The 19,414-nt window shown below is 40.5% G+C and overlaps 1 protein-coding gene across 1 annotated transcript in view; it reads left to right on the top strand.

The window, feature by feature from the left end:
- The window catches only part of SYNDIG1L (synapse differentiation inducing 1 like), an 83,475-nt gene extending 69,416 nt beyond the window's left edge, over positions 1-14,059 (top strand). Inside the window, exon 4 of the mRNA XM_067462890.1 lies at positions 11,411-14,059. Within this exon, the coding sequence (XP_067318991.1) occupies positions 11,411-11,569 (159 nt within the window). The 3' untranslated portion in view covers positions 11,570-14,059. The remainder of the gene's footprint in view (positions 1-11,410) is intronic.
- The last annotated feature ends 5,355 nt before the right edge of the window (positions 14,060-19,414 follow it).

Here is a 19,414-nt window from a genome sequence, read left to right as displayed (position 1 = left end):
ACATCTCTCTAACTTGAACATTTACTCTGAACAAAATACATTGTTTGCTTCCCTTTACCATTACCTTACTCATCATTTCCAGTTTTCAAAGTAATTTCCTGTGTGGCTCTTCACAAATGGCCTGATTGAGGACCCAATAGGTTATATAATCTGTATTTCCCTAGTATATCAAATATTTACTGTTGAGAAAAATGAAAGCACCTTAAGAGACTTGCAATTGAAGACTGTCTTTTAAGTGATTAGACTGGTGAGTTTCTATTGATTTCTGCTGAATTACATTGCAGTGAAATTGAGCTAGCAAAAATCAGCTCCTAGGTTTTAATTAAGAATGAACAAATAAAGAAGAAAATATGTTTGTGTGGTGTCCCCTACCCCCAAGATTTCAAAAAGATTATAGACTTAATCTCTCAATTTTATGTTATTTATTTATAAGATTTCTCTCCTGCCATCTCATATTCAGATGGCATTACAAAGGTAAAACAAAGTACAAAGAAACAGTGAGTTGGATTTATCTTCTCTTTCACTGTCCAGGGAAAAAGAAATTCTTCCCTGTGCAGAATTCTTCTTCATATGTTGACAACCCTAGAAAGGTGTTATTTTTCGCAATTCCTTCCCATATCCACAACTACCAGCACCTGTATGGACTGTATGCACTCCTCTCAGTCCCACCTCCATCTCAAATGAGATTGGTGGGGATAAGAGAGAGAGTCTTCTCGGTGGTGGCCCCCCATCTTTTGAATCCCCTCCCAAGGGAGATCAGACTAGCCCCCACTCTCCAAACCTTCCATACACAATTAAAGACATGGGTTTTTCAATAAGCCTTTGACCATATTTACTTTTCTTAAATGAATATACATGAGGTCCCATAGATTTCACCAAGCACTTTACATGACTGAGATTGATTTCTACTGTTTATATCTGCAGCGATTGCTGTATTTTATTGATTTTACCAGGGGGCTTTGTGAAATGAGATATTTATGTTGGCTGTTATTGTTATGCTATTGTTCCTGCCATTTTTGTATTTTGCATGTTTGCACCTTTGAGGGCTTTGTGAGCCGCCCTGAGTCCCTCCGGGAGATGGTGGCAGGGTATAAATAAAGATGATGATGATGATGATGATTATTATTATTATTATTATTATGGAAAGCAATATTGGAGGGGCAGAGTAGATGAGTAGTATAAGAGGCTTGGAGCAGGACACGAATTATAAAAATGATAATTTCCTCCCTTCCATCAGCACACTTTATTTATTTATTTATTATTCAAACTTAGTGCCACTTCCCTAGGGCACTTCTTTTAGAGGATTAGAAATCTCTGACAGATACAAAGGGCCCTTCTGTCCATGGGAGTGAATTTCTAGATCAACTCAATGATAACAATAAAAGCAGCAGGAAAAATATACACATATTAGAGAAGCAACAAAGGATCTTATGAGACCTTAAACACAAGCATGTTTTACTCTAGCTCTCTTCATCTGATGGAATCCCTAAAAGCTTATGCCAAGTAAAACTTCTTAACTTTTTAAGGTCCCACAAGACATTGCTTTTGCTGCAACAGGCACATAAGGCAACCTCTTTGGAAATTTCTGTAGCAATTAAAAAGCAGCTGGTAAAACCAATTAAACAGAGCCACCCAATAACAGCAGGTGATGAGAGAGTTGGGACCAGCTCTGGTGTTAGACAGAGTCAGGCAGCTGCCTCACAATACAGGTTTTGAGTGTCCCAAAAGGGTGAAATCGTATTAGTAGTTTCATGTCTTATTACATTTTGATTTCATTTTTTTTACTGCCGGAAAGAGAATGAATATAGCCTCAGGTATTAGAATGCATGCAGTGGTTACAGATCTTGATTTAAGGAGCAAACACACCAATGGTGAAAGAAATTAAGCTTCATTGTAGGAACTTCATTCCAAGATAGATGGTGCTGATCTAACCTAGCAACATCTTAGAAGGTCAAGAGAAGATTCCTGGGAGTCCAATGACCTCACCACACAGGGTTTTCCCCCCGTCCTAGGACACAGCTGTGATACAGCCAAGACAGAGTCACTGGAACCCATCACATGATGGAGGAGGGGTTAATTCCAGCAGGGCTCTGTCCCAACTCTGTCTTGGAAGCTTGTTCAGAGGCTACCCTGAGAACATGGATGCCCTGAGAAGCCAGGGACAGTGTGTGGTAGATGGAAAATGCCATGTAATGGTAAGGGGGTAATGAAGAGCACTGCCTGACAGTTTCCCCCGCTGCTCCATGGATTCCTCCACAGTCCCCTGGCTTATGGATCTCCATCTGATGAGGTCCTTAGACCAATGTTTCTCAAAGTGCACACCACAGTGCCATTGTGGGGCTCTTTGGTTTCCTGCTCTTCCCTCGTCCTCCTCCAAGCTTTCCCTCCTCTTTCCTGCTCCTCCCCCTCACTGCGCCTCCCTTGCTGCCAAAAGCCTTTTTTCCTCACTGCCTAGATTCTTTCCCCCTCGACTTCCTTTCTTCCAAAACCCTATTTCCTTTCCACTGCTCAGGGGGTACTTTAATTGTGTTTTTCCAGGATGGCAGAAGGCAGTTGAACTGTATGGCCTCTGGGGTTTCTGCTATTATTATTATTATTATTATTATTATTATTATTATTATGACAAAGGCTGGATGGCCATCTGTTGGGGGTGCTTTGATTGCACTTTTCCTGCATGATAGAAGGGGGTTGGACAGGATGGCCCCTGGCGTTGCATGTCAAGGAGCTTGGACCGGATAGCCCCTGGGATCTTTCATTGAAATACTATTAAGCTTATGTCGGTTAAAGTTGTTCCTCGTTTTAAATAGTATATTGTTTTTTCTTTCCTTTTTTTGCATTATAAATGAGATATGTGCAATGTGTATAGGAATTTATTGTTGTTGTTTTTTAATTAGTTCACACAAACACTCTCCATCCATCTGCCACTGGCTTGGCCTGTCTGTCAAATTTTTCAACAGAATGTGTCAAAAAGTTTGCTCATACCTGAGATAGATAGATAGATAGATAGATAGATTCACGCACGCACACACATACACACAAACTGTCTAAACTAGAACCCAGATTAGCCAGAAAGAGCTCTTGGTGGGCTAATAAATTGATACAAGTGAAGATGAGAATGGGAAAGAATACCAGTTCTTTGGGCTCCACAAGAAACTTTTGCTGCAAAAAGGGCTCAGAGGCTGAAAAGGTTTGAGAACCCCTTCCTTAATCAGTTTACATCACAGAGGAGTCAGGATAGTAAGGCATAGAGGGGAGACACTTTAGGTCACTCAAACTGTCTAACCCAATTATTATTGCCCACTGTGAGACATTCTTCATTCTTTGGAGCTACCATCTCAGGCAGCAAACAACATTTTCTTGATTGTTTGTTGCTTTGCTTTGCTTCGCAGATATCCTGGGTCATCTCCAGGGAGAAACCAACTTACTGGACATTATTAGGATGGAAAATACAAGGAGCTTAGGGTCTTTCCTCTTTTGGGGGTCATTTTCCTGTCTGAACATCACTTTCAATAGCAAGGAAATAAAATAGTGCTGAGTTTCTCCTCCCTGCTACCATTACAGGAACAAGTTGGAGTAGTAGGAAAGCCTTAGCTCTCATGGGCTGAAAGCCTCCTGTGATCAAAATACCAGCATGTCGGTTTTTCCAGCTGTGGAGCTCCAGTGACAAAGCAGGGTGCCTAAGCTTTCCTGTCACCACACAAAAGACGTCCCCAGGGGCAGACCTTTTTTCTATGCCTATGGATTTCTAATGTGCTCAGCATGGGGCTCCCTTTGAAAAGTGCTCAGAAACTTTAATTGGCCCAAAGGGCTGCAACCAGATTGTTAACTGGAGCTAGCTATACGAACCACATAACTCCCTTGTTGCAACATCTCCACTGAACTATCGGTCTGTTTCCAGGTACAATTCAGAAAGCTTTAAAGACCATATGTCCTTTTATGAGTCTACAAGGGAGGAGCTTTTAACAGCCTCACTAAACTACAAACCCCAGAATACTGCAGGAGGCAAAAACTGAATTTTAAGTGGATTTTTTCTCTAGCGTGATGAAGTGGTAAAAAGCTTTAAGATTATCTGAAGAGGTCCTTCTCTATGTTCCACCATCTTCTCAGACTTGGAATAAGGCTAGGAATAAGGGAGAAGGTCTTTTGTGTGACTACACCCATACTTTGGGATTCCCTCCTTATGGAGGCCAAGATGGTTCCATCCTTACTCTACTTTTGCTAGCAAGTCAAAATATCTTATGCCATTGGGGGATCTGTGGTAGAGCCTCCAGATATTGTTGGGCTGCATCTTTCATCACCCTCATCTCAGGGAAGCTAGGGATGATGTGAGTTGGAGATGAAAACCATCTGGAGAACCAAACATTCATCCTTATATGAAGTGCCTTGAGTACTAGTACTGGAAGAAAAGTGATATATATATATAAACCCTAGAGCCCTGGAGCATCATCTGTCAAGTGCACAGAAATCTCTTTCAAGAGGTAACATATCAGAAGAAAAACTTTCACTTGATGCCAATGGAAGTTTTTTCCCTTAGTTATTGTAATGCCTTCTCAAAGGCCATATCATGCAGGGTTTGCCCTCTCAAAGGCCAAAGGTGCAAGAGGCCTCTCCTGAGGTACCCAACATGTGTATTAGATCAGAGTGCAGAAAGTGCAGTCTTTGGGCAGCATGCACCCCCCCCCCCCAATCTTTTGTACAGCCCCAGAGTTCCTGAAAAACACCTAGGGAGGGGGCAAAAATCTCTATGAAGTGGGACCAAAACTGCTAATCCGTTCTCCATATCCTTTAACCTTTCACAGATGGAAACAAGAACATGTGTGGCCAAGGAACATCACACCGGTCAAAGAGTGCTGCCAGACAATAAGAGGGCAAAAGTTATTAATGAGAAACTACACAGAAAACTACTATTTTAAGAAAGAAACCTTGGAATAAATGTTTTGAGTTTAGCAAAGCCTGAAAAATATAAGAGAGTCAAATCAATAAATACAATATTCTGTTTGTTTGTGTGTGCGCACACATGCAGCATAATTCATAAGAAATGTATAGCATTATTTTAAAATTTAAATGTGCTCTAAACCGCACTGCATTTATACCTATCCCTTATGTGTGAGCAACATTATAGATTAGGTCAAATCCCAGCTTCCATATAACATAACATTCATATGTTCACCTTGAACCAATCACACCTTCTTGAGATAACCTAATTCACGGTGTTGGTATCAGGATAGAAAAATGGGTGCATGGGTAGATGGGAGTGGTGAAAAACAGTGTACAACATTTTAGCCCCAGGTGATAAATTGAATGCAATTGCTTTAAAAAGAGACTGTTGGGAAAGGGACAATTTTCATAAAGTTATCTATGTATTCCAGGGTCCTGTTAGAATGTCTTATTCAGAGTAAAATTCTGTAAACATTTACTTAGAAGTAAGTCATATGTAAATAGTTGGGGGGGGGGGCTTACATCTCAATGCCTCAGTATCCTAAAGCCACCTAATCCCATCTGATCTTGGAAGCTAAGCAGGGTCAACCTTGTTAATACTTGAATAGGAGACCAACAACAAATACCAGGTCTTCCAGGATATATTTCAGACAAAGGAACTGGTAAAAAAAAGGTTCTATGACATCCATGGGGTTGCCACGAGTTGACATGTGACTTGAAGATATATCCACATACATAAATCTGAATAGATAGATCTATAAATACATTGTTAATGTAATTTGAATATTGATCTGCTTAAGGAAACACTAAGTTGGTAGACAGCATATCTCTCTGGATACTTTTGTTGCTCTGTGTCTTGATGTCATTTCTGACCTACCACATGGTTTTCTGGGCAGGATTTGTTTAGAGGGGGTTTGCCTTCACCTACATCTGAGGCTCAGAGAATGTGATTTGTGAATGTGATTTGCCCAAGATCCAGGCCCGTAGCCAGGATTTCGTTTCGGGGGGGGGGGGCTGAAATTTTTTTCAGGGGAGGGTTCGGGTGGGGGCTGAGTTTCGGGAGGGCTGAGTCTGAGTGAAAGAGGGTCTAGCCTAGCAAACCTTTTGTATCATTACCCCAATACCCCCGTGCATATGGGATATATTGAGTACGGTGATCAGATCATGATATGAATAAACATAACAGTTTAAATAATGCACCAGTAAGGCCTTTTCGCGAACCACCATGAAAATTTCGGGGGGGGGGGGCTGAAGCCCTCCGAGCCCCCCCCCCCCCAGCTACATGCCTGCCAAGATCACTCAGTGGGTTTCCATGACTAAGTGGGGATTAGAACCCTGCCAAGCTAATTGAGTGCTGTGTGTTCAATTGCAGCCGCTCTTCAACTGCAGGGTGTAGTTAGCAGCAACTGGAGGCAGCATAAATGTGAGTGATAGGCAAGAGAAGGGGAGAGTCCTTAAGGCTGGCTGAGGATCCATGAATGCAGAGGACTAGCCATGGACAACTCAGTGGATTTGTGGTTACTGTAAACTCTCCTAGCAGATCAGAGTTCCTACCACATGCAATATCAAAATGTGGTCAAAATGGCAAAGGTTATTAATGAGAAGGAATACACAAGCTCGGATGGCCAGCAGCAGTTTGCTTTTGCCTGCAGGGAAGGGCAAGATTCCAGCTCCTCCTCTTCTAGTCTCTCCATTGAAAGAGTAGGGCAACAGAAGGTTTATCAAGACTGTCCCTGTCAATTGTGAAGTTGTAAATGCATGTAGATTTCCAGTTATGCCCAGGAATTATATTCTTAAACATTCAAGGATGGGATGGGGCCAGATTTAATTTCAGATAAATGGTCAAGAGTTACATTTTAATAGTTGGTAGAGACCAAGGCATGGAATTAAAAATACCATTATATATTATCATAAACCTCTAACTCCTGCTAAGTAAGCCTTGGGGAAGTCATTTCAACCTTTTGTAATAAAATGGGCAAATACAAATAATGAATACCACTACATGATGGAAGAGAACACCGTCTTTTGAAGATCCCAGGAGGGCTTTGATCTTTTCCCTGGACCTGAGGGTCCCACCTCTGATGGTCTTCAGTGGCACGGTTGCTCTTATCTTCTGCTATTATGGAGGCTTTGGGGACATTTTATTAATCCTCATCACATAGAGAGAATCTAAGAAACTGAATAGAACAAAGAAAATGAGAAAACCATCATTTCATACCCACTGCCTTTACTGCCCCTTCCCTTTTCATTGTTTAGTCTCTCTCTGCATTCAGTACTAGATAGAGACTGTTTTATCACTCCCTTTTTGATGCAAGGGTCTAAATCCCCTAATGGGTGCCAACTTTTGGGAGCTAAGCAGGGTCAGCTTGGGTTAGTACTTGGATGCAGAATATCAGGTGCTGTGGATTATTTCAGAGGAAGCAATTGTCAAAACCATCTCTGACTATTATTTCCCAAAGAAAGCCTATGAAATTCATGGGGTCACTATGAATTGACAGGAGACTTCAACACACACACACACACCAAACCTGTCTGTTTCTTCTCTTCCACCTTTGTTCAAACCTTATCTTCATCCTCATCTCCTTTTCTAAATGTATTCCATATTTATTCAGTATTCAAAGGGGTTGCCTTTGAGGACTGTTCAGAAGCTTCAAGTGATCCAGCGGGGGGCAAATTCCTCACTGGGTCAGCGTAAAGGGAGCACACAATTCCCCTGTTATGCTAGCTCCACTGGCTGCCAGTTTGCTACTGAGCAAAATTCAAAGTGCTGGCTTTAGCCTATTAAGCCCTAAATGGTTCCAGCCCACTTTACCTGTCTGAACGTATCATCTTGGAGACTAAGATCGTCTGGGGAGGCCCTGCTCTCGGTCCCACCTCCTTCGCAGATGTGGCCTTCTCAGTGGCCTTTGGATAGTAATTGTAGTGCAAGAAATGGATATGGAATATGTGCAATGACAACTGGAATGCCTCCGGATTACGATCTTAGACTGTGTAGTTTTAATACTTGGTGCAATATTTAGATGTTTTAATTCTTTGGTTTTAGTGTAAGTGTTTATTTTAATTGTATGTTGTTTCAATGGCATTGAATTGTTGCCTATGTGTAAAGGCCACTCTTAGTCCCCTTCAGGGTGAGAAGAGCAGGATATAAATATAGTAAGTAAATAAATCACTAAATCCTACACTGTTTTATATGAGTTGGTTTTCTTGTTGATTTTGGTTTAGAAGTACTGATGATATATGAATTGAAGAATTAATTGAAAGGGAATTTATTACATTTAGACAGGATCTAGATGGGGGCTGGGAAATTACCTGAGAGCAAACCCTCTCCAGCCATCCTTCATTGCTTTTGCAACAGCACTCTGTACGATATTTGAAACTGAATTGTGGTGCTAAAATTGTTTTTAGGGGTGTGTGTGTGTGTGTGTGACAGAGAGAGAGGGAAAGGGAATGAGAGATAAAGAGCCCGTGAAAAACCTACCACCTACTATCTTTTTGCATATTTCACACAACTACATATTAATATTCATTTGTTTATTACCATTTCATCCTGCCCTGCAGCTAATAGGGCTCCCACAGTGTATTGCATACATTAAATAAAAAAGTTAGTCCTAGCCTTCAGGTTTACTGTCTAAAAATACACAATACAAAGAGAAAGATGAATGATGAAGAGAAACTTTAAAAACGAAGGAGTCTGCGCTAACAGCCTTGGCACTTGAGTCACTGTCTCCAATTACAGTCTGCAGAAATTACTCTCAGTAGTAACTTGTCTTGATGAAAGATTTTGTAGCAGTGGTCTTTTGACCATCCCAACTATAACCTCTGCTGGAATGGAAGATTAACTGAAAAAATTATTCCGGTTGTACTTATTGGTATTGGTAGGTCTTTTCTATGAAATTTAAATAAACCTGAATAATTTCTTCTTGATTTGCCTACATAAATATGAATTATCCTATGCTTATTTTGCAGCAGCTTGTGACCTGTGCACTTAAGAGTAAAGTTTTTTAAGTGCCTAGCAACACTCAACAAACAGGCACCTAAGAAAGTACGATACTCATGTGTTCAGTGTGGGATTGCCAGTGTTTCATAGGATTTCATCAGATGGAGTTGGGGGAAGCAGGGGAAATTGTCTTCTTAGAATCATAGAATCATAGAGTTGGAAGAGACCTCATGGGCCATCCAGTCCAACCCCCTGCCAAGAAGCAGGAATATTGCATTCAAAGCACCCCCGACAGATGGCCATCCAGCCTCTGTTTAAAAGCATCCAAAGGAGCCCCCACCACACTCTGAGGCAGAAAGTTCCATTGCTGAACGGCTCTCGCAGTTAGGAAATTCTTCCTAATGTTCAGGAGGAATCTCCTTTCCTGTAGTTTGAAGCCATTGTTCCATGTCCTGGTCTCCAACAGAAAATAAGCCTGCTCCCTCTTCCCTATGACTTCCCCTCACATATTTATACATGGCTATCATGTTTCCTCTCAGCCTTCTCTTCTTCTTCAGGCTAAACATGCCCAGTTCTTTAAATTGCTCCTCATAGAGCTTGTTCTCCAGACCCCTGATCATTTTAGTCATCCTCCTCTGGACACATTCCAGCGCATCAACATATCCCTTCAATTCTTGTGTGGGAACTATCTTTAAAGAAGACAAAGAATGTACTTATCCCCATCACACAAGACCGCCTCTTCCTGCCTCAACCAGGAGAACTGAAGCATCGTTTTTAATACAGACACCACTTCTGGGATATTTGACTTTCCCTTTTGATCCCGTTACTCTCGAGGAGGCAATTAGTTCAGCAGAAGGAAGAAAAGAAGAGGGGTGAAATCTTTCCCTTCCTAGATGGTTCAAGCAAAAGCAAAATGCTGCAGCCTCTCCTAGCTATTGTTTTTAACTCATTAATAATGTATGCCTTACTGACCACACACTGATGTTATTTGGCACATATCCTGGTTTCCATCTGTAAAATGTTGAAGAGTATGTTGCCTTGGCATCTGATTCTGCTTCTGAACCTGGATGTCCCATTTGATTGTCAGTTTATAATGGCTGGTCAGCATATCCAAAACAATATAAATGTAATAAAGGCCCTGTCCTAACCTGCAGGCTCATAATTTGTGGTGGTCCATGGTGTAAGCAGTGCTCAGGGAATGCCTCACACTGGCATGGTGGGGTACCTCCCCCAATTGTGCCACTATCCACTGGTGATCATTTCTATCACACTGCTCCTTTAAAGTTTTCAGAAGACTGTATATACAGAATCCCTCCATTTTTTAATTATCACAGCAACCTTTCAAGGTAGTAGGCTCAAGTATGTCGACTCTCCGGGACACTTGCATTTCAAATTATAATTTCAGTCTGGATTTCCTCAAACTGATTTGAACACTCTATCAACTATAACTTATTTGCTTTCAGTCGAATCTTCTAATATATAGGTTGAGTATCCCTTATCCAAAATACTTGGGCACAAAAGTGTTCTGTGTTTTGGATTGTTTAAAATAATTATTTTGGAATATTTGAACATACACAATGGATATATTGGAGATGGGATCCAAATCTATGCACAAAATTCCTTTATGCTTCCTATAGCTGAAGGTAGTCTGAAGGTACTTTTATATATGACATTTGTAACCATTTTCTTCATGAATCAAAATTTATGTGCATTGAACCATCAGAAGGCAAAGGTGTCACTCTTTCAATAACCCATGTGGAGTTCTTGTATTTTAGAGAATTTTGAACTTCATAATTCAACTAAGATATATCACACTGGCTTTTTTGAAGTAGAAAATCACTGTGTTTGAACTGATACAGTGTACAAGGTAAGTATTACTTTAGGACGTCAGTTATGAGAGACTTTGAAAAGAGTGTTCAAATAATACACAGGATTATGGCAGGGATTTGGGCTCTTTCACAGGATATAGGCCACAGAATCTGCATGCCTTAACTTTGGTCTCATTTGAAAGACTGCTAATATGCTTACCATATATACTCATGTATAAGTCTATCTCATGTATAAGTCAAGGGCAGGTTTTGGGGCCAAAATTATGGATTTTGATACATCTGGCTGCCACCATTATTTCCCCACCCAGACATTCAAAAAGGCCAGAAATGACACCATGGTGGAGAGAGTAAATAGAGTTGGTGCTTCTTTTAGGTTATCACAGGGTGGACTACATACTTGTCTTTTGTATTGTCGAAGGCTTTCATGGCTGGAGTCACTGGGTTGTTGTAGTTTTTTCGGGCTATATGCCATGTTCTAGAAGAACATGTACTCATCTTTTGCCACTCCACTTAAAGAAGGGGGTGGTTCCATTTTTAATTGGAGTTAAGGTAAAGTACTTACATTGGCCAGCAAATAAGTTGACCCAGATTTTTTGGGTTGATTTTTTGACTAAAATGTATAGGCTTAAACGTGAGTATCTAGGGTAAGTATGAACACTGTGCTGTGTTTACAGCTAACCTACATATTGTTTTCCTTTTTCTCTAGACAAGTAAGGCCATCTCGAAGGGGGATTTCCATCTCGCAAGCTCAGCTTCCCGGAGAGCTCTGTTTCTTGCTGCACTCGCCATTACGATCGGCACAGGGGTGTATGTCGGAGTGATCGTAGCACTGATTGCTTACCTATCTAAAGGTGGCCATGTATAATACAGACTTTTGCATGATGCGCATGATGGATAATTCTCCTGAAACACATACTTTCCTGTGAAACAGAGGACACAGAGCAGACAACGATTGTGACAGAGCCTTTTCTATAGAGATCTGTGCTGAAATAAACTATCTATGTGGACTCATTATTTTTGCAGATGAACAATAGAGTGTGACCTACTTGGACTGACAAGATAAAAAAAATATACAGACATAAAAACTCTTCATACAGAAGATAGCACAGTCTGAAAAGCCTGGATTTTGAGACTGCCAGGAAGAAAAGGGAGGGATGGAAGGGATTTCAAAATGTTGTCTGCAGGGTGTTTTGAAACTGATGTTCTTGTGTGCTAGACTTGCTGTTTGTGAAGTTCAGTCACTCGTTGGATCCAAGCTTCTGTATTACTCAGGGCACATGGTGAAAAGTTGTGAAATATTCAGTTCTTGTAAGTCTTTCCTTTGGAAGATAGGACTGAGGGCTATGCAGGGATGGCAGAACAGTTTTGGTCAGGATATTCACATTTGATACTGACGATACTACCTGCAATATCAAATACTATTAATTCACCCTTGGGTAACTACCTATCATGAAGCCAGCTTTTATCAAAGTTCTCTTGCAGAGGCTTTGGGGCCTTTGCTCACATAATCTGCCTCTCAAGCTACTGGTCATGTTTCAGGCTTTCCCCGCAGTTTCATTGCATAATGATCAGACCTTAGAGAGTGACATTCAGCCATAATTTCAGTCTCAAGATACACAACTGTTTAGCCAGTGAAGGCTAGTTTGAGTGCTTATTATTATTATTATTATTATTATTATTATTATTAGCGAGCACGCTGATGGGGTCATTGAAAATCCTCAAGCCCTGCTAGTTTTTAAATTAAGTATTAAGCTGGTAGGTGTACAAAATCATCATGATGTGGAAAATTCAGAATAAAAGGTGCTATGGTATGACCGCTTTTTACAGCATCCAGAAACGGATTCCAAAAAGTTAATGCCCACAACTTGGAAGAAAAAGCATCAATAAGGCATGTTATGATTATTAGATTTTCAGTTTTTTAAACAAATGTAGAAATTATTTTTTAAAAAATCCCATGAAATGATACATTGCAATTAAATTAAAGTTGCAACTCTATATCCCTTCACGTACAAATAAGCCACATGGAAATCTTAGAACTGGTTTTGCAAAATCCCCATTTATTATTTTAATGGGCTTTTAATATGGACACATAAATCTGATCACATACATGAGATTGCCTTGTAGTTCATATCTGGTCAAACCTTTATTATGTCTTCACTGTGAAATCCTTCAGAATTTTGTTCCATTTACCATCTCGCTTAAGCTATGCATGCATTTGTTTGGTGAAATATTAATTTATTATGTGGAGGTATGGTGTAATCGGTATGCCCATTACACTTCCCTAAATACCCTTTCCTCTATGCCTGACTTAAAGCTTAGTTTGGTCTTACCTATGAACCAAATAGGAGGATCCCATGAAATGTTTACTGACAAAAGTGTTCCAGTATATGATAATATATGTGTTAGCACATAATTCATGGTGCTGGCATTAATCTACAAAGCCTCTTCCTATATACACCTATGAGAGCACTATAACCATGTGATAATCTTTGGTTGAATGTGCCATTGCTACATTATGCATAGAGCAGATTAATTGGTTTTTTCCAGTTTAGTACTCGGGTGTGAAATTTCTTCTCATTGGATGACTGATGGGCTGTTCTGGTTTGAGTGTTGCACTCAGGCTTTAGGAGAACTGGATTTGAATCTCTATCCATGAAAACCAATAGATGTCCTTGGGCAAGTCACATTCCCTTACTCTCAGAAGAAAGCCATGGCAAACCTTAATCATTCTTGCAGAGAAAACCCTGTGAGAAGTTTGCTATAAGCCAGAGTCAAGGTGAAGGCATATGACAACAACCTATCCCTGAGGGTTCTTCCACACTGGCCAATATGCGGAATTAAAATAGCTGGTTCATGTCACATTTTGAGGCCACACACGGGAGCAAACTCCACCTCAGGTGGGTGGCATACATCTCCCCCCCCCCTGCCAAGGTGGAGAGCATGGGATGGCTGTGGGGACAACTCCTGGGATAACACTGCCCCCATACCTGCAAAGATCCGGAAGATCAAGGAAGATCAGGATCTTTGCAAGGATTTGGTTTACTCCAAATTAGCCTGGGTGCATCATTTGGCCATGCACCCAGGCTAATGTTCCATCTACACTGGATTATCTGCCAATGTAGATGGGCCCTGACTCTCCAGACCTCTTGAAAGTATTGTCTTTTTTATTCACAAAGGCATTTGATGGTAACGGATGTGTACAGGCACATGTTTCACTTTTTGTTATTGTGTATCTACCTTTTTGTTATTGACGTTTCAAATATTAAATGTTTCAATGTGGTCGGAAACTGCCCTGGACCTCTTGGGGAATGGGTAGTGTAGAAATCGCAATACATAAATAAACATGTTCAAATCCTGCAGTGCAAAACTTAGTCAGAAACAGATTAGATTCCAAACAGAAAAAAAATGTGAATAGAAAAGAGGATGGAGAGGTGAGGTGATTGGCTCCTTTTTGGTGAAATAACTGGTGATATGCTAAACTGTACACCCCCCATGCCCTATTCCCCAACCCGTATTTTCATAGACAAAACAGAGCTGGTATGAAGCGATCTTACAAAATATTTTCACTGTAGTGCCATGACTTTGCATAGCATTAAACCAAGAAATCCTCCTTTCCGGAGGCAAGGAATTAATATTGGCTGTGTTTATAGCCTGCGGGAAAGAATACTTGCTTCTTAATAACCAAACCCCAGAAAATATGTATTGAAGGATTTTTAGTTAAGGCTGACAAATAATCAAACAAACAAAACCCAACTACATCATATGTACTTCTTCCCGCTTCAATTCTGGACAGAGCCTATAGTGTGCTGCATCCCTGAAAGAACGTGGTATTTATGGCTTTGTATTTATTTACACTATAATAGGATAGCCATCAGGAACACAAAGGATTATCTCCTGAAAGAAATGCAAAAAGAGAGAGACCGGTGTGTGCTTCAAGTGTGTCTCCGAGGCAGTACAAAAAAAGCACAGACCTAAACTAGCAGTGTTGCCATAGAGATTTACCTTTGAATGGCCACCCAACCTCTCTTTCCACTTTATGAAGCTTGGAAGCGTGGGTGTCAGCAAAAGAAAAAGCAGAGGATACTTCAAGGATAAAGCGACTTTGGAAACTGAGGCTTTGGGATGGAAGAAAAGGGCACTCGGAGGCAGGAGGGAGAAACAGAAAGGAGGATAAAGGTATGCTTCAGTTAACAAAATAGATCTGTTTCTTTTATCTCTAATAGAAAGTTTGGAACCAAAGGCATAAATAACGTGGAAAGAATGGTGATACACACAAGTAATTCAACATGTTTCATCAAACTTTTTATTCAGAGCTAACCATATATATGTGAGAAATGAAACTAGATCAGGTGAGCCTTCTATAAGTAAGCAAAAATATTTGAGTTTTCTGGAGACCACTGAACGGTTCTTCTGAAATAAAGGGATGAACTTTTTTTCATCAGCTTCTATTTTTTCTTATGATTTCCATTTTGGTTGCCAAACTTAAAGATCTATGTTTTGTTTCCTACAATGGAGGTACCTGGTGAGACAGGCTTATCTCCTTTTTATTTTCTAACAGTTGACACATGCTCAATAAAAGATTCTGCAGTTGGCTGCTGTTTACCTTGCCTATTGTAAGGAAGCACACACAGCTGCTGTAGAATTGGCTAGTAAAATGCCATTTTTTCCAGATGATGCTTTATTGTATTTCTTTACTGTAGAAACCCTGTTGTACATTAATATTTAAAGACCGTGACCCCATATAATGCAGTTCAATGCAGTTTAACTGCACTAAACTGTATCACATGAGCCTACATTGGCCATATGCTGCAGTTTCATGCTGCATTATATGACACTAGTTGGGGCCTATGTTTCCCCATTTCTCCATTGCTGTTCTCCTAATGCTGGTGCTGGGGGAAAATTGCAGTTTGACAAAGTACAAGAATAAAAAGTAGGGGGCTATGGGGTTTAAAAAGACTTTGTAAAAAACCCTTCTTTGTTAAGTGGGCCTGATTTTGGAAGATTGGTCAGAGCAGGTTTAAGACAAGGTAAGGGAAAGAATGTAGAGGATAACTGGAAAGGAAGAAATTAATGTAACTTGGTTTCTTGGCTATTTCCAATCTACAACAGGCTTGCAACAAGAGAAAGAATCAAGGAGGCAAGTACTTCCCACCCCATTTCTGGATTTCTGTCTTAATTGAAGAAAGACGCTTTTTACATATACAAATGTATTCATATATTAATATCTGAGTAAGTAAAACTAGGTAAAGAACAGCACATGGGCTGCATGCATTTATCAAATCTCTTTGCACAGATCTCCCCCCCCCCCCCCATTTTAAGTGTAATAGTTTGCCACTGATGTAGAAAGCAGTTTTGGAAATATACTTTCCCCCTTTCATCCCATCAGCAAAGACTCAGTGAGGTGTAGTGGTTCAAATGTTGGAGTACGACGCCAGAGACCTGGATTTGAATCCTTTCTAGGCCCTAGAATTCCACTAGATGAGCCTGGTCAAGTCACACTCCTCACACAAGCTAAAGGCAAACTAACTCTGAACAAATCTTACCGAGGAATCCCTCTGATAAGTTTGTCTTAGGGCAGCATTTCTCAACCTGGTTGTCGGAGCCCCTGGGGGAGTCGCGACGGGGTTTCAGAGGAGTCCCAAAGACCATCAGAAAACACATACCGTATATTCTGGCATATAAGACAACTGGGCATATAAGACGACCCCCAACTTTTCCAGTTAAAATATAGAGTTAAGACGACTCCCATGCATAAGACTACACCCGCGTATAAGACAACCCCTGACTTTTGAGAAGATTTTATTGAGTTAAAAAGTAGTCTTATACGCCAGAATATACTGTATTTCTGATGGTCTTAGGAACCCTTTCGGCATCCATCTTTTCCTTTTTGGAAGCAAACGGTAAATACTCCCACCAAAAGCCCTCTTCCTGTGTGATTGGCCGGCTTCTCAGCTGGTCTCTCAGTCAAGGGAAGGGCTGTTTTTAAGACTCCAGGAAGAGAGGGGAGAGCAGGTGTGCTCAGCGCAAGGCAGTGTGGTGTGCATGTGCAGGGTGAGGGAGAACATGTGAGGCTGGGGGGAGGCTTGCGACCTTTAAAGGCAGAAGGAAAAGTACCCTTTGATTGAAGGTTAACTATAAATCCCAGTAACTACAACTCCCAAATGACAAAATCAATTCTCCCCAACCCCACCAGTATTCAGATTTGGGCGTAATCAGGTATTTGTGCCAAATTTGGTCCAATGAATGAAAATACATCCTGCATATTAGATATTTACATTATGATTCATAACAGTAGCAAAATTACAGTTATGAAGTAGCAATAAAAATAATTTTATGATTGGGGGTCACCACAACATAAGGAATTGTATTAAGGGGTCACGGCATTAGCAAGGTTGAGAACCACTGGTCTTAGGGTCAGTCACCATGAGTGAGAAATGAAGGCATACAATAACAATCCTACTTCCCCCATTTTGTTCTGTTGCCAGCACTGTTTTGGAATCATTTTACCTCCAGTTGGTGTTGGGCTGCAATTCCCAGCATCCTTAGCCAAATAATTCATGAGAAAGGCTGGAAATTGCAGTGCAATGACATATTTGGGGTTACATGATTTCCACCCTTTGTCTATAAAGATTCCATATTTATGCACCAAAGTGAAATTAAAAATACTCCAAATTAATGTGATGTATTCACATATTTTTACCCTATGTGCATTCTAACAGAAAGTTACATTACAATACTTTTGGCATTAAGAATAATACTTCCTTTAAAAAGCCAGAGAAGACTCACTGTATCACCTTTTCCCTCTTTAGGTTTCACTTTTCATTTGCATTCACTGGCTTCTCACATCTGTGCCTGAAGGTACAGGCTGGAGCCCTCTCATCCCTTGTCTTGGATCTTTCTGTGAACACTGTAGCTGTCCTGTGAGGCTCAGCATGTTCTGCACAGTTCAGATGTACATTTCATTCTAAAATGGCATGTTAATGTTCTTAATTCTAAAATACTTGGGCCATAATAGAAAAAGCACATGAAATCTGTTCAGAAGATTCTTCTGAAGGATCCTATTATGTTTTATATAAGAAAAAATAATAAAAGTCCCCAAAAGAAGAGCACATTTATCTTTTCGACGTGATGTGAGAAAGAACATGGGAAAAGGATTTGTTATGGAAGACGGCACTAAATTGTTGGGATTAAGAAAGCCAGAAGGCCATGTTAAACTAGACAATAAGAGGAGTGTTGAAACGGCAAGATTTATTTCTGACCTTCAGAGATTCTGCTGAAGATCTGAACACCATTTACTTGTGGGCAGTTTGTACAAGCAATTTCTTCTCATCTGTCCATTCAGTTGCTTCTGGTGCAAGAGAATTAGCCGTCTGCAAGGATGTTGTCCAGGGGATGCCCAGATTTTTTTAATTTATTTTTTTACCATCCTTGTGGAAGGCTTCTATCATGTCCCTGCATGAGGAGCTGGAGCTGACAGAGGGAGCTCATCCGTACTTTCCCTGGATTCAAAACTCCGACCTGTCAGTCGTCAGTTCAGCCAGCACAAGGATTTAACCAACTGCACCACCGGGGGCTCCAGTCCACACAGGGTGAATAAACCAAAGCGACTATAAAGTCCAGAGCATAACTATTCTGCATTGGCTGAGGTTAAGCTGCCATTGTAGAGAAGTCCCAAAATAAAACTCCTTGCAGAGTACATTGTTCAACAAAGAATAGCTGATCCACCCCTCCAGAAGACTGTTGGTGAATTTCTCACCTCAAAAGCTGTTCTTTTTTGATAATCACCTGACGAAGGCTCTTGTGAGTCGAAACCGGTTGCTGGTTGGAGTCAATTCATGTGACTACTGGAGTCTACTCATATGTAATAAAGAACAGCACATTTACTCACACGAAGACTTTGTTTTATACTTCAAGAGAAGAACCAGTTGTTTCTACTTAATGTGAATGTGGCAGTCCTGTTTTTTTGATATGTGTATTTGTAATATATACATTGAGTCAATTTAGTTATTTTCACATTACCACAATCAGTGGATTTTGGTCTCCACAATTGTAGAGAAGCCCTCAAACTTAATTTTTGCAGGGATTTTGATCATGCATATGAAGTCTACCTGTGTAGAAGCTGCAGGCTGAACATATGGAGGCCTGAGGTGGTCCCTTTTCATTGCGTTTTTCTTCTCCAGGTCCCCTTGTATTAAATCTATAGCACTTCACTTCCACTTCATCAGATACAGTTGCATCCTGGGATTCTTAGTTTTATGTAGCATTTACAATTCTCTGCCAGAGTACTCTAGTGCCTCCCAAAACTATAAAAACCAGGATTACATCAGATGCAACCATGGCATTTATAGTACTGCAATTATTTAGCATCAACTGAAAGCGGGTAACTAAACAACAAGAAAAGTGATTTCTGTTCTTTAAAAATGGTATCTTCATGCACAATATCTTTTTAGGGGACAGTTACTGATGCACTAAAGGGCGGTAAGCATTTTCCTGTACTTCTTTTCATGTCAAGCTATATTTTTTTCTGTTGGCTCAATATAACAGATTTTTTCTCAGTCATCAAACCAGAAGTCATGCACATTTTAACAATATGTTATGGCATACAGGCATGAAAGAATCATATGGTTTAACAGTAACTATTGGGGAAAGAATGGACAGTAACTATTGGGGAAAGAATGAACCACCTAAACTGGGCTCTACAGGCCAATTG

The sequence above is a fragment of the Anolis sagrei genome, chromosome 1 (genome assembly GCF_037176765.1).
Source record: "Anolis sagrei isolate rAnoSag1 chromosome 1, rAnoSag1.mat, whole genome shotgun sequence".
Lineage (NCBI taxonomy): Eukaryota > Metazoa > Chordata > Lepidosauria > Squamata > Dactyloidae > Anolis > Anolis sagrei.
This window is presented reverse-complemented; position numbering and strand designations above follow the sequence as displayed.